The sequence below is a fragment of the Mobula birostris genome, chromosome 2 (assembly GCF_030028105.1).
Source record: "Mobula birostris isolate sMobBir1 chromosome 2, sMobBir1.hap1, whole genome shotgun sequence".
Classification (NCBI taxonomy): domain Eukaryota; kingdom Metazoa; phylum Chordata; class Chondrichthyes; order Myliobatiformes; family Myliobatidae; genus Mobula; species Mobula birostris.
Genome location: NC_092371.1, coordinates 68,976,640 through 68,991,737, shown reverse-complemented (window position 1 = coordinate 68,991,737; position 15,098 = coordinate 68,976,640). Strand labels below are relative to the sequence as shown.

General features: G+C 40.1%; 1 protein-coding gene across 1 annotated transcript in view; it reads left to right on the top strand.

The window, feature by feature from the left end:
* Nucleotides 1-15,098, top strand: part of LOC140187305 (calcium-responsive transactivator-like) — a 107,842-nt gene that overhangs the window by 18,435 nt on the left and 74,309 nt on the right. The window contains exons 3-5 of the mRNA XM_072242474.1: nt 2,856-2,940; nt 9,638-9,782; nt 11,449-11,649. Of these exons, the coding sequence (XP_072098575.1) occupies nt 2,856-2,940; nt 9,638-9,782; nt 11,449-11,649 (431 nt within the window). The remainder of the gene's footprint in view (nt 1-2,855; nt 2,941-9,637; nt 9,783-11,448; nt 11,650-15,098) is intronic.

Genomic DNA, 15,098 nt, shown 5'->3' with positions numbered 1-15,098 from the left:
GACTATCTGGGGTCTGCAAGTGAGAAAACTGAGGATCCAGTTGCATAAGGAGGTATTGAGGTGTAGGACTTGAACCATATTGATTAGTTTTGAAGGCAAGATAGTATTAAATGCGGAGCTATAGTCAATGACGAACATCCTGATGTATGCATCTTCACTGTCCAGATGTTCCAGGATTGTGTGAAGAGTCAATGAAATAGCATCTACTGTTGACCTGTTATGACAGTAGGCAAATTGGAGTGGATCCAAGTCTCTTTTCAGGCAGGAGTTGATATGTTTCATCATCACCCTCTCAAAGCACTTCATCACAGTTGATGTAAGTGCTACTGGACAATAATTGTTGAGGCAGGTTACCCTGTTCATCTTGGGTACCAATATAATTGAAGCCTGCTTGAAGTAGGTACCTCAGACTTCCAAAGTGAGATATTAAAGATTTTAGTGAATACTCCAGTCTGTTGATCAGCACAGGTCACAGATACCTTGCATGGGCCAAATACTTTATGTGGGTTCACACTCCTGACGGATGCATTCACATCGACCTCAGAGACAGAAATCACAGGGTCATGGGGTTTGTGGGAATTCATGCAAGTGTCTCCATGGTTTGATGATCAAAGCAAGCATAAAAAGCATTGAATTCTTCTGGGAATGAAGCCTTGTTGTTACCTATGTCACTTGGTTTCACTTTGTAAGAGATAATAGTATTCGAGCACTACCACAACTCTCAAGCATCCTTCAGTGATTCAGGTTTGGTCCAGAATTGTCACTCCACACATGAGGTGGCTTTCTGGAGATCATACATAACTGGACTCCTTGTATTTAACTTGATCCCCAGACCTGAATGCCACTGACCTAGCCTTCAGCTGATTACGGATGTCATGGTTCATCAAGGGCTTCTGGTTAGAGAAGACTCTGAATTATTTTGTGGGGACACACTCATCAACAACAGTTTTTACTAAGCCTATGACAATCGTGGTGTATTTGTTCGGGTCCTCTGATGAGTTCTTGATCATGGACCAGTCTACCAACTCAAAGTTATCCTGTAGCCACTCCTCAGCCTCCTTCAACCACCCCTTTGTTGTCCTTATCTCTGCAGCCTTGTTCTTTACCCTCTGCCTATATGCAGGTAGGAGGAGAACAGTTAAGTGCCCAGATTTCTTGAAGTACAGTCTAGACATGGAACAGTAGGCATTCCTAATCGTAGGAATTCCTAATCATAAGAGTAGGTCAGAGCCCCTCAATCCTATCACCGTTTAATGTGATTATGCTTAATCTGCCCCAGGCTTAATCTGTTCTTCGCCAGCTGCCCACAAACTTTATGTCCCTGATCTTACAGAATACATTGATTTCCTTGAATAGCCACAATGATTTGCTCCCATAACTTTCCTGTATAAAGAATCCAGGGATTCACCATCATCAGAGAGAAGTTCCTCTGCACCTCAGTTTTAAATGAATACCACTTAAACTTGTAACTATATTCCCACCACTGGAACTTGGTCCTGCATTGCTGCCTCACCAGCATGTCACCTCATTTTTAAGTGTGCTTGTTTCTGCACCAAACATGCATTTCTACACAACTATTAGAACCATGGTTGTTTCCATGGTTTGTTGGTAATGACAAAGTGAGGAATTGCCAAACCACGAATTTGCAGATGGTGGTAAATGCTGCTATTATTTGTCTACAATGTATCATGGGTGCCTAATTTTGACCTGCAAGTTGTGTAACTGTTCATGTCATTTGAGGAGTTTAAGACTAAAACAAAAATTATTAAAATGAATGAATGTTGCACCAATGTGAGGAGGCAAAATTTCTGATAGACTGTCAGGCACTTTGAAATACTGTTTCTTTAAAATTGCATACAGGTTAAACCATTTTCCTGCAGTGTGGTACTCTTTGATTTCTGTGAACATATTTATAGTTAAGTAATCAATATGAGACTACATCACATTTAGAAACACTCCGAAATGAGCTGAAGTCCACTAATAATGTCTGCTTAAGTTAGGAAGTAATGACTTGTATTTATTCTGTCTTTGGAGGCCTGTAGAAAGCCTTGGAAATTTAATTCTGGGTAATTCAGTTCTGATGAATGGTGTTGGACTTGAACTTCTCTTTCCATTGATGCTGCCTGACCTGCTGACTGTTTACAGCATTTCCTGTTTTTACTTCAAATTTAAAGCATTTTTCAGAGTTTTTGTTTTCATTTATTATTATAGATTTTAGTTATTAATTATAGCTTGTGCAGACTTCAGTAATGAAACTGGATGACAGGAAATCCATGCAGGAGAGTAGAAAAGCTGTTGCACTGGGGCAGTCCCAATCTCGCATGCTCAGGAGTCCAGGTCCAGTGGTAAGAATGAACATCACAAACTGGGGTCACCTTCATTGCAGTGGCTAGCTATAACGTCTGCTGTGCCTTGTGATGCCCTTCATTCTCCACGGAGTGCTGTAATGCTGCCTTCCCTACTGTTGGATCTCACTGTAGATCTCATCTGCCAGTCTACTGGAGCTGACTTTGCATGCTAGGACAGGCATGTCCCTATCTCCCCAGGATATTGGGCCACTGGCTACCCACACCTGGTTTACCTTGCCTGGATTTGGTTGCTGTTTCATGCAAATGGCTACTTAGAGCCACAGGTGAGAGCTGAGTGTCTGGTAGGGACCAAAGATGACTGTGCTGCCCTGAATGGAAATGACAAGCCCCTTCAGCAGAGATGCTTTCCCTCCCTGGACACCCCATACACCCCATTAATGAAACTACACATGAGTTTATTGTTAATGTTCACATTTGATGGAAAGATTTGTATGGACAGTATTTCTCCTTAATTTTTCAAATGAGCTGTATTCTTCCATTTCTTAGATATCAACAGATGCTGCACAGAAACTTGGTTTACTTGGCAACAATAGCAGATTCTAATCAAAACATGCAGTCGTTACTACCTGCTGTAAGTAATACACCATTAGTTCCATAATAAAGGTTGTAACAAAACCAATTAGAAAAACAATTGTGAATGAGATTTTTTGATTCTTTTTTCTATTAATTCCTCTACCTTCAACTGTGACTGTTACTTGGGTAGTATATGCCATAGAGTTGTGCATTTGCAATTTCACTTATGGCCTTTTGCTATAGTAATTAACTACCTATGCTTTGGAAAATAGCAAAATTAGTTTTCAATCATTATTATGCTCCCTATGTTGATTTGATTTTCCCTTGTGCTGTGGATCTTTTGCATTGTTAGAATGTCTTGTAATAAACTGGTGGTGCTTTAATATTTATATAAAGCATTGGAAGTATTGCATGAAATCATTTTGCATTATGCAATACTTTTGTTGCCTATATATCTATGTTCCATTTATTTTTACGGTTTTGAGTAGGATCTTCCAAGCTTTTCAGCCAGATTTTACAAACCCTTGTTTAAAGGGGTAAGACATTTTCACATGACTTCTTAGTCTTCCTAAGTTTTAAGTATTTGGTATCAACAAAAGAGGGATATAATTAACTATCAGATTTCAAATCTGCAGTAAGATTTCTTATTTATTTAACCTATGGATTGTTTTCTGTCAACAAAAGTAAATTTATGCTTTAGAACATTAAAAATACCTTTCTTAAAGTGAACCAAGACCATAAGATAGGAGCAGAATTAGGCCATTTGGCCCATCAAGCCTACTTGCCATTTCATCAAGGCTGATCCATTTTTCCTCAGACCCAATTTCCCTCCTTCCACCTGCATCCCTTCATGCCTGACCAATCAAGAATCTATCAATTTCTGCCTTAAATACACATAAAGACTTGGCCTCCACAGCTCCCTGTGGGAACAAATTACACAGATTCACCATTCTCTGGCTAAAGAAATTCCTCTTCATCTGTCCTAAAAGAACGCCTCTCTATTCTGAGACTGTGTCCTCTGGTATTAGACCCTCTCACCATCCTCCTCACATGCAGTCTGTCAAGGCCTTTCACGATTCGATAGGTTTCAATGAGGTCACCCCTCATTCTTCTGAATTCCAGTGAATACTGGTCCAGAGCCATCAAACACACTTCATATAACAAGCTGTTCAAACCTGGAATCATCTTTGTGAACCTCCTTTGAACTCTCTCTATTTTCAGCACATCCTTTCTAAGATAAGGGGAACAAAACTGCTCACAGTACTCCAAGTAAGGCCTCACCAGTGCTTTATAAAGTCTCGACATTACATCTTTCCTTTTATATTCTAATCCTTTTGAATTGAGTGCCAACATTGCATTTGCCTTCCTCACTACAGACTCAACCTGCAAATTAACCCGTAGGGAATTCTGCACAAGGACTTCCAAATCCCCTTGTGCCTCAGATTTTTGTATTTTCTCTCCATTTTGAAAATAGTCACCTCTTTTATTTCTTCTATCAACGTGCATGACCATTCACTTCCCAACACTGCTTACTACCTGCAATTTCTTTGCCTATTCTTCTAATCTAAGTCCTTTTGTAGCACCTCTACTTCCACAAAAACTACCTGTCCCTCCACCTATCTTTGTATCATCTGTAAACTTTGCAACAAAGCCATCAATTCCATCATCCAAATCATTTGACATATAATGTAAAAAGAATTGGTCCCAACACAGACCCCTGTGGAACGTCACTAGTCACCGGCTGCTCACCAGAAAAGACTTCCTTTATTCCCACTCTTTGCCTCCTGCCAATCAGCCACTGCTTTATCCTTGCTAGTATCTTGTTAAGCTACCTCATGTGCGGCACCATGTTACAGGCCTTCTGAAAATCCAAGTACACAGCAGAAACCAATTCTCCTTTGTCTATCCTGCTTGTTATTTCTTCAAAGAATTTCAACAGATTTGTCAGGCAAGGTTTTCCCTTGAGGAAGACATGTTGACTATGCCCTATTTTATCGTGTGCCTTCAATTACCCTGAGATATTATCCTTAATAATTGACTCGAACATTTTCCCAACCACTGAGGTCAGACTAACTGGCCTATAGTTTCCTTTTTTCTGCATCCCTCCCTTCTTGAAGAGTGGAGTGACATTTGCAATTTTTTAGTCTTCCGGAACCATTCCAGAATCTAGTGATTCTTGAAAGATCATTACTGATGTCTGCACAATCTCTTCAGCTACCTCTTTAAGAACTCTGGGGTGTACACCATCTGGTCCAGGTGACCTATCTACCTTCAGACCTTCCAGTTTCCCAAGAACCTTCTCTCTAGTAATGCTAACTTCACACACTTCATGACTCCTGACACCTGGATCTTCCACCATACTGCTAGTGTCTTCCACAGTGAAGACTGATGCAAAATACTTATTCAGTTTGTCCACCATTTCCTTGTTCCTCATTACTACCACTCTAGTATTGTTTTTCAGTGGTCCAATATCCACTCTCACCTCTTTTTTACACTTTATCTATCTGTAGAAACTTTTGGTACCCTCTTTAATACAATTGGCTAGCTTACTTTCGTATTCCATCTTTACCTTCTTATTGACTTTTTTTAGTTGCCTTCTTTTGGATTTTAAAAGCTACCCAATCCTCTAACTTACCACTAATTTTTGCTCTATTATATGCCCTCTCTTTGGCTTTTGGGTTGGCCCTGACTTCTCTTGTTAGCCATGGTTGTGTCATCTTGCCTTTAGAATACTTCTTCATCTTTGAGATGTATATATCCTGTGACTTCTGAAGTGCTTCCAGAAATTCCAGCCATTGCTGCTCTGCTGTCATCACTGCCAGTGTTCTTTTCCAATCAATTATGGCCAAGTCCTCTCTCATGCCTCTGTAATTCCCTTTTACTCCACTCTAATACTGATGCATCTGACTTTGGCTTCTCCTTCTCAAATTTCTGGGTGAGTTTGATCATATTAAGATCACTTGTCCCTAAGGGTTCTTTTACCTTAAGCTCTCTAATCAATTCCAGTTCATTACGCAACACCCAATCCAGAATAGCTGATGCCCTAGATGGCTCTAAAAAGCCGTCATGCAGGCATGCTAGATATTCCCCCTCTTGGAATCCAGCACCAATCTGATTTTCCCAATCTACCTGCATATTGAAATCTCTCATGACTATTGTAACATTGCCTTTTTGGCATACATGTAATATCTACCATTGTAACTTGTAGACCACATCTTAATACTGTTTGGGAGTCTCTATGTAACTCCCATCAGGGTCTTTTTACCCTTGCAGTTACTAAGCTCTCACCACAACAATTCAACACCTTCCGACCCTATGTTACCTCTTTCTAATGATTTAATTTCATTTTTTACCAACAGAGCCATGCCACCCCTCTGCCTTCCTGCCTGTCCTTTTGATACAATGTGCATCCTTGGACATTAAGCTCTCAGCTACATTATTCTTTCAGCATGATTCAGTGATGCCTACAACATCATACTTGCCAGTCTGTAACTGTGCCACAAGTTAATCAACCTTATTCTGTATACTGCACGCATTCAAATATAACACCTTCAGTCTAGTGTTCATCCCTTTCAATTTCATTTCCTATTGACTGCAATTTTGCCCTATCATCAGCCTCTCTTTGCTAGTATTCTCACGTTGCCTCTGTTTGTAAACCAACTACCTCATCTTCAGCACTAGCACTCCAGTTCCCATCCCACTGCCAAATTAGTTTAAACCCACCTGAACAACTCTAGACAACCTGCCTGCAAGGATATAGGACCCCCTCAGGTTCAGGTGTAACATGTCCCTTTTGTGCAGTTCATACCTTCCCCAGAAGAGATCCCAGTGATGCATAAATCTGAACCCCTGCCCCCTGCACCAGTTGGTCAGCTATGCATTCACCTGCCAAATCACCCTATTCTTGCCCTCACTGGCATGTGACACAGGCAGTAATCCAGAGATTACTACCCAGAGGTACTGTTTCTCAGATATCTACCTAGCTCCCTGAAATATCTTTTTAGGGCCTCCTCATCTTGTCTACCTGTGTCATTGATGCCAGTATGTACCAAGACTTGTGACTGCTCCCCCTTACCGTTGAAAATACCATGGTCACGATCCAAGACATCCCTGATCCTGGCACCAGGGAGGCAACATGCCATCTGGGCATCTGTATTGAGGCAACAGAACCTCATCAATGTTCCTCTGACGAAGGAATCTCCTATCAACACTGCAGTCCTCTTCACCTCTCTGCTCTTCTGAGCCACAGCACGAGAATCAGTGCCAGAGACCTGGTCACTGTAGTTCCCCCTGGTAGGTCAACAACTCAATAATATCTAAAGTTGTATACTTATTGTTGAGGGGAATGGCCACAGGTGTACTATGCACCGGCTGTGCATTTTCCCTCCTTCTCCTGACAGTCATCCAGTTACTCTGCAAGCTAGGGGTAACTGCCTCCCTGTAGCTCCCATCTGTCACCTCCTCATTCTTCCATATGAGCTGAAGGTCATCAAGCTCCTGCTCCAGTTCCTTAATATGTCCTCTCAGGACTGGAGGTCTCCCAGACCTTCCCACATCACACACACAGTACAAAACACTGCCCTTGGAGCCATTCTCACTAAACTACTATGCCTAATAGATGAGGAATTAAATAATAAGAACAGAGAGAGAGAGAGAGAGAGTAACTTAAAAGTCAATTTACCTCACCCAAGCCTGGTCTTGAATAAGCCTGATGAGCCAAAGCCACTCTAAAGACCGGCACACTCCTGTCTGTCTGTCTGTATCTTGTTTTACGGCGGTTGGCATCCAGCTTAATGGTGCATTACCGCCACCCTCTGCTCCAGAATGTGCACTAGACATACATTCTAAATCCCTTCACCCAATCGCGCGCGTGTACACACACACACACACACACACACACACACACACACACACACACACACACCACTTACACTTGAATTATTCTTATTGGCCCTTTCTAATAAATCCCTCTTGATGATTGGTTGCTCCTCAACTCAGAGAAACTGCTGCAAAGCTCTGCTTTTAAAATTTCTATCTCCATTTTGATTAAAAAGTAGCTCTTTTTATGCACCAAGGATGAATAACTATACTAATATTGTCTTTAATACTAAGTGTATAAGCTACAGTCTTCAGAAGATGATTCCTGAATTTATGGATGATACACAATACTTAGTAATCTGGCATTTTTATTCTTTTTAATTGATTTATAAATATGAAATTACACAGAGTACCTAAATTAATTTTAAAAGATAATTTTTCCCTTCACTTTGCATTCTTCAGAGATTCAAAGTCACTTTTCAGTTCTTAGTGCACTTGCAAATATGATTTGCAATGATGAAAAAAGCTGCCATATATCTGTAAGGTGTTACTAGAGCTTTTGTAGTACTTGATAAAGTCAGTCTTAATATCTGATACAATACTACACATGTATATGTATTTATTGAAAATCCAAGAATAATAAAGAAGTACTAGATACATTCTCCATGTACCTCAGCAAATGAAACAATAAAAGGAGGTTATGCACATTTGCGCACAGTTTGTGAGGAGAGGTGATTTAAGGCAGTACCTCTCACTTCATTACAAGTTTACTCTTTTGACATGAAGTTGTTAACTTTTAATGCAGTAGAGCTTGGTCTCTGTGCAAAACCCTAGGCAATCAGCATCAAGTAGTTTTCTGTTTGGGTAAGGTGAATATAGTTGGTGTACTGCTGCTGAACTTGGACTTATTTACACACTTGTACTTCTTAACAGGATTATTGAATTACCAAAGGAAAGGGAACTTTGGAGTTGTCTATCTTGTGGCACCATAGGCAGTGTTGTCCACCCTTTTATTGGTGTAGCTGAGATTAGGCAGGGGTTGGTTATCAAGCTAAACCTATTTCTAGCTATATGAATTTTACACTAGCATAGATACCAAGTCAACAGAAACATCTGTTGGTTCCTAATGGAGCAAGAATGAATATTGATTCTTCAAAGTGCTGTTGAATAGAGTCGACTACCGACTCCTCAGTGTAGTAACTGAGGGAATGCTGCATACATTTTTCAAGATCCAATGATACTTGATGAAGAGACATCTGTACGCCAAGTAACATTACTCTTTCAGTCAGGCACGGCTAATAATATAATATGTACTCATTCATTTGCTTCCTGAATGTCAAAATCATATCACAAAATTTAGCTGCACATTTTGCCTCGATAATAACCGCTTAATAAAATTTCATTCAGATGGTTTTGGGATGCCGAGAGAGTATGAAATGGAGTTGTATAAATATACAAGTACCGTATTTATTATCTCTATATGAATGTAATATTCTTTCTCTAGAATCTTCTTAGTGGATGAATATCATAACTGTTATGTATTTAATATTTCAGCAGTATTTGCGTAATGTTGTGTTATATGGTTTTAAGGATCCTTTGTTGTTTACGTGTTATATGTAAAAGTACATCCACGGCATATGTCATTACACCACAACGTCATATGTACGCATCTCTCTAAAAGCAGATGTAAGAACATACATAAGTTATTCCTGGCTCCATGGTTTCCTTTCAATTAGTTCTTATACTTTGCTGTTACTAAACATAACAATAACTACTTCTAGAATAAAATAATTTTTGTGATTGTCTTATAAGTATCTAAAATCTGAATTTCAATATTTTTGCCCTCTTTTCTATAAATATTAGGCAATGCATTCATATATTTTTAAAATGCAGTTTTTAATTCTGTTTCTGTATTCCTACCATTTCAATTTTCTTAGCCACCTTCCCAAAACATGTCTATGGGACCAGGAGGAATGAATCTGTCTGGATCAAATCAAGCTTTGCATTCACAGAATGTTGCTAATGACACTATGGGGGGTGGAATTCCGCCTTCTCCACTAATGCAGAGCCAGATGAGCAATGGTAGGTTCTAACAGTGTTAGTTATTTATAGTTTGTAGCAATTTGTTAATACTGGGACCTGCTAAATCACCACGCTGGAAGTAGTAGAATTCAGATTTGCTTTATCTCTGACGTAAAGATTTACAGAAAATGATCTCCTGTTACAACATCAGCCTGTCCCAGTAAAGCTTTGAAGTTAACATCCAAATCCAGATTATACGTAATAAATTCTCTCCACTTTTGTATGAACTTTTGAAGGTCTTTTCTATGCTTTTCATTTGCTTCAAATATAGATTCATTAGTAAAGAAAATACTATTGCAGTGCTAAATGAGAACGGTCAGTACAACCTATCCATATAAACAATGGCTAAAATCTGTCATTTATGAAATTCTTCAATCTTACTAAATTTAACATTCTGATTGTTTGCTGAGTAGTCAGGTTTATCCAGTAATACTGGTGCATCTTCCATGCCTTACTTGCAGAAGATTGGAAGGTGGAATGGTAGGGTATTAATAGCTAGTTTTACAAAAAGTTTATTTGCCATGGTATTGCTCACAATAAAGCACAGTTTATCTTTCTTTCCTGCTTCTAACATCCCTCTGTGTTTGTGAATCACTTTTGTATTTCCCCTCCCTAATATTTTGATTTCATTTTTTTCTCTCTATTTTATCTCTTTCTCCTCTATACTTATCTATAAATGACCTTTTTCCTTCCTCTTTCTCATCACTGGGAAATATAGGCTGTCATTGGAGGAGAAATCTAATGAAAATGGTAAGTAGGTTTCGGAGATAGGGATTTGGTCAGAGTGGTGGATATTGGTACCACAAGACTATGGCATAGAAAGAGTGTGAAGTTGTTATCAGTCTGTTATTATGTGACTCACTATTACAGCTACACACCCTAGTTCCAGTTTTCATCCTTCTATCAACCACACCACTCAGCCATTTTAGAAGAAGACTTCAAAACTGCAACCAACATATCAGTGAAAAAATTGAAATTTCCTGATTGGGCAGTCTCAGTATCCATAGAGGAGCATTGATTAACTTGATGTCCACCTTGGGTGAGATGGGGTGGGGTTTCATTCCTGAGAGTGGCATTGCTGTTTTCAGTAAAACTCATCCAAAATTTTGGCTGATTTAGGAAGCAATCAAATGATATTCTGAGACATTCAACATCCAAAGTACCAATGGGCAGAATCTATCATTGCTGTGCCTGTTGATACTTTCAAGTGCCTGTGTCACTGGTCCTTTAAAGAACTGTTGCTGTGTGATCTGAACTGTGTGATTTGTCACTTCTTTCCCGGATAATATGAATTTAGATGTTTAGCTTAAGAGATTTAGCATGGGGCTTGGGTCCATATACTTTTCTATAATGCAGAGTAGCCAGAGTGTTTTGCCACAGTTCACTTTAATTTTATTTTGAGGGTACTGGTTGAATCCAGATATGAGTTGCTATTGTGCACATTTTATTGATTTTGATTAGCACTCATTTGGTCTCTGAAAACTTCCCTACATTTTTTTTGTTATATTAGCATCACAAAGCAACTGAAATATATGGAAGACTTTTACCCATTGACTTAGACTTTAATTGAGTCCGGGCTACTGAGCTATGTACCACAGAAATGGATGATCCTAGAGGTGATTGCAACAAATTATTGTGACTGAGTATGGTTCTATTCTTTTCTTAGGTCCTTCTCATGTTTCAGTGCAACAGTCAGGACCAACCACAATACCAAGTTCTTCAATGAATATGCCTGTAAGTAACCATGGAACACCAGGTGGTTATAGTCATTCTGTGCCCTCTTCACAAGGCATGCAGATGCAGGGTCAGAGTCAATCGCTGGCAAACTATGGATCCCGGACAAACATGAGCATGCAAACCAGTCAAGGTAAACATTTAAAAATCACCATGTCACATTATTTAGTGAATAACATTGGTATTGATCATTTTTGCTCTTTGGTGCTGAATCTGCTACATTTCTGTAGGTTTATTTGGGGGTTTAATTCCTCCTTGAACAGAATGACAAAAGAAAAGCAGGGCTAGCAATGCAATCATGCAGTATTTTGTTCAGCATTACATGACTGAAAATTCCTTAGACTCAGTTGCAGAATGTTGTCCAAGGGCTGCCTGGAGTGATTCAACCTCTTACACTTAATGCAATTTCTGTTAGCCACAAACAGGATGACTTAATTTGTCATGTAACACTTTCTTAGAGCATTGTTTCAGGAACAGGACATGATAAATCTCTCTGTGAATGAACTTCATGAAGCATTACCAGCAAAGCCAACTTTTAACGCTGCATTGCCAGATTGGTACTCAAGTAAAGTAATTCCTGTACGTGGCCCTCAGCTTTCGGTGCCCCAAAAGGGCACTGAGATCCCACCCTCAATGTGCCAATGCCTAGCTCCTTCAGTCTGCAAGTTTTTCTGATGTTTCAAGTCCACAGGTAGTAGCCTGGATCTATACTACACCCCTGGTTATTTACTTCATTAACTTACCTACATAAAGAAATAAGAAACAGGAGCAGGAGTCAGCCATTTGCCCTGTTGAGCTTGCTCTGACATTCAATAAGATCATGGCTGATCTAGCTGTGATCTCAGATCCACCTACCTGTCTTTTCCCCATACATTTAATTGCCCTGTTATGTAAAAGTGTAGTATGTAATTATCAGTTAAGTAATTTTAACAACAGTTAGTAACTGATCCTGAACCTGGTGGTGTGGGACCCAAGGCTTCTGTAATTATGATAGTAGTGAGAAGAGCATGTTCTGGATGGTGGGGGCTTTGCTGATGGATGTTGCTTTCCTGTGGCAGTGCTTCATGTAAAAATTTACTCATTGGTGTGGAGAGCTGTGCCTGTAATGGATTGGGCTGTGTCCTTCATTTTCTGTAGCCTGTTCTGTTCCTGGACATGGTGTTTCCATTCCAGGCCATGATGCAACCAGTTAGGATCTTCTCCAAAAGAGTATCCATCGCATATTCTCTGCTGGTTCAGCGGTGTTGCAACAACAACCTTGCACTCAATGTAAGTGAGACCAAGGAATTGATTGGACTTCAGGAAGGGAAACTTAAGAGAACACACATCAGTCATCATTGAGGGGTCAGCAGTGGAAAAGGTGAGCAGTTTCAAGTTCCTGGATGTCAACATCTCTGAAGATCTATCGTGGGCCCAACATATGGATGCAATTACAAAAAGCACAATAGCAGCTATATTGCATTAGGAGTTTGAAGGGATTTAGTATGTCACCAAAGCCTCTAGCAAATTTCTACAGACATACCATGGAGAGTATTGAAACTGGTTGCATCGCCATCTGGTATGGAGGGGCCACTGCTCAGAATCAGAAAAAGCTGTAGAAAGCCGTAAATTCAGCTAGCTCCATCATAGGCACTAGCCTCACCAGCATTCAAGGACGTCTTCAAAAGGCAATGATTCAAAAAGGTGGCATGCATCATTAAGAACTCCCATCGCCTAGGACATGCCCTCTCCTCTTTGGTACAATCAAGGAGGAGTTACAGAAGCCTGAAGTCACACTCTCAATGTTTCAGAAACAGGTTCTTCCCTTCCATTGACAAAAAAGAGAAAATCTGCAGATGCTGGAAACCCACAACACATACACAGAAAATGCTGAAGGAACTTGGCAAGCCAGGCAACATCTATGGAAAAGAGTACAGTCAGTGTTTCGGACTGAGACCCTTCAGCAGGACCTCAAGTTCCAGCAACATCCTTGAAAATTTTTTCTGTACTCTTTCAGTCTTATCAGAAAATCAGTTCCGGGAACAGCACTGATTTGTGTCTTCACAAAGAAGACATTTGAAGAGAATGGAAAATGTGTTTTTTTCCCCAAAAAACTGATACTTGGTTTAAAAGGAAAATAAATTGGGAAAAAAAAATGTCAATGAGCATTGGGGAGGTGAAAGGTTGAAGATCAAGAGATAGCTGTAATACAAGGGTTCCCAACTTGGGTCCACTGACCCCTCGGTTAATGATAAGGATCCATGACATAAAGAAGGTTGGGAACCCCTGGTTGAAAAGATGAGCTTGATAGATGATGGTCTTTCACTTCAAAGACCTCTGGTACTCTAAAATAAAATGGGATTGATTTATTTTTGCAATGGGTATGGAACATACAACAGAGTGCATAGACCAGTACATTACAGGAACTCGCCTTTCAGCCCCTAATGTTGTGTCAAACCAATTTAATTAGTAATCAAATGGCTATCTGCTTTGCCTGCACAATCGCTCTGCCTACACAATGTCCATATTATTCCATTTTCCTCACATATGTGTGTATCTCAATGTTTCTTAAAAGTCCGTAATGTATCTGCCTCTACCACTACCCCAGGCAGCATATTCCAGGCACCCACACTCTCTATGTGTAAAAAAAAACAACTTGTCCCTCGCAATACTATCTTGTCTATCTATGCAAACCTTTGTCAGATCACCCCTTAGCTTCTGCCTCTGCAGAGAATACAACTTGTTTATGCCAATAACTCAAATTGCTCCTAATTGTATATATTTGCACTGAATTGGTAACCTTCCCATTGGATAGCTTGTGAGGTAGGTTTGAAAGGCAGAATAGGTCATACTCTTACCTGCTTCCTGTACAATGGCACAGTCTTCAGTCATTCCAACTTTACCATTCATGAGTAATGAAGCAAGGGAGCTTGTATTAGGTTATTATTTAAGCACATTGTTGAAGGGAAAGTAGCAGGAGTTCTACATTAGCTGTTTTACCTGAAGAAGGTGTCAAAAATGACAAGTATTAGTGATGGACAATTGATTCGAAGAGAGAGATGGCTTTGCACAGGTCAGGGAGAAGAGTTTAAAAAATGCAATTTTTGCAGGGTTCGGCGCATTAGCAGCGGTCCAGTCGATTCAAAGAGAGAGCTTTGCACAGGTCGGGGAGAAGAGTTTTAAAAAACAAGTGTTTCATGAGGCTCAGCGCATTAGCAGCAGACCAGTTCATTTGCGATTCATTAGCAGGAACAAATAAAAGTAAAGCAGGGACAAAGCAGAGTGGCCATTGTGTGTGTGGACCAGTGTAGGAGTGGGAACTTGAGGTTTTTGGTAACCACATCTGCAGCAAGTGTTGGCTGCTCGAGGAACTTGGGCTCAAAGTTGATGACCTGGAATCTGAGCTTCAAACATTGCGGCACATCAGGGAGGGAGAGAGTTACCTGGATTCTCTGTTTCAGGAGGTAGACAAACCCATTAGATTAGCTGCCTCAAATTCAGTCTGTGGTCAGAGACAAGAGGGTGTGACTGCAAGTGAGGCAGATAGTGGGATCCAGGAGACAGTGCTGGAAGAGCCTCAGCCCTTGAGCTTGTCCAACAGGT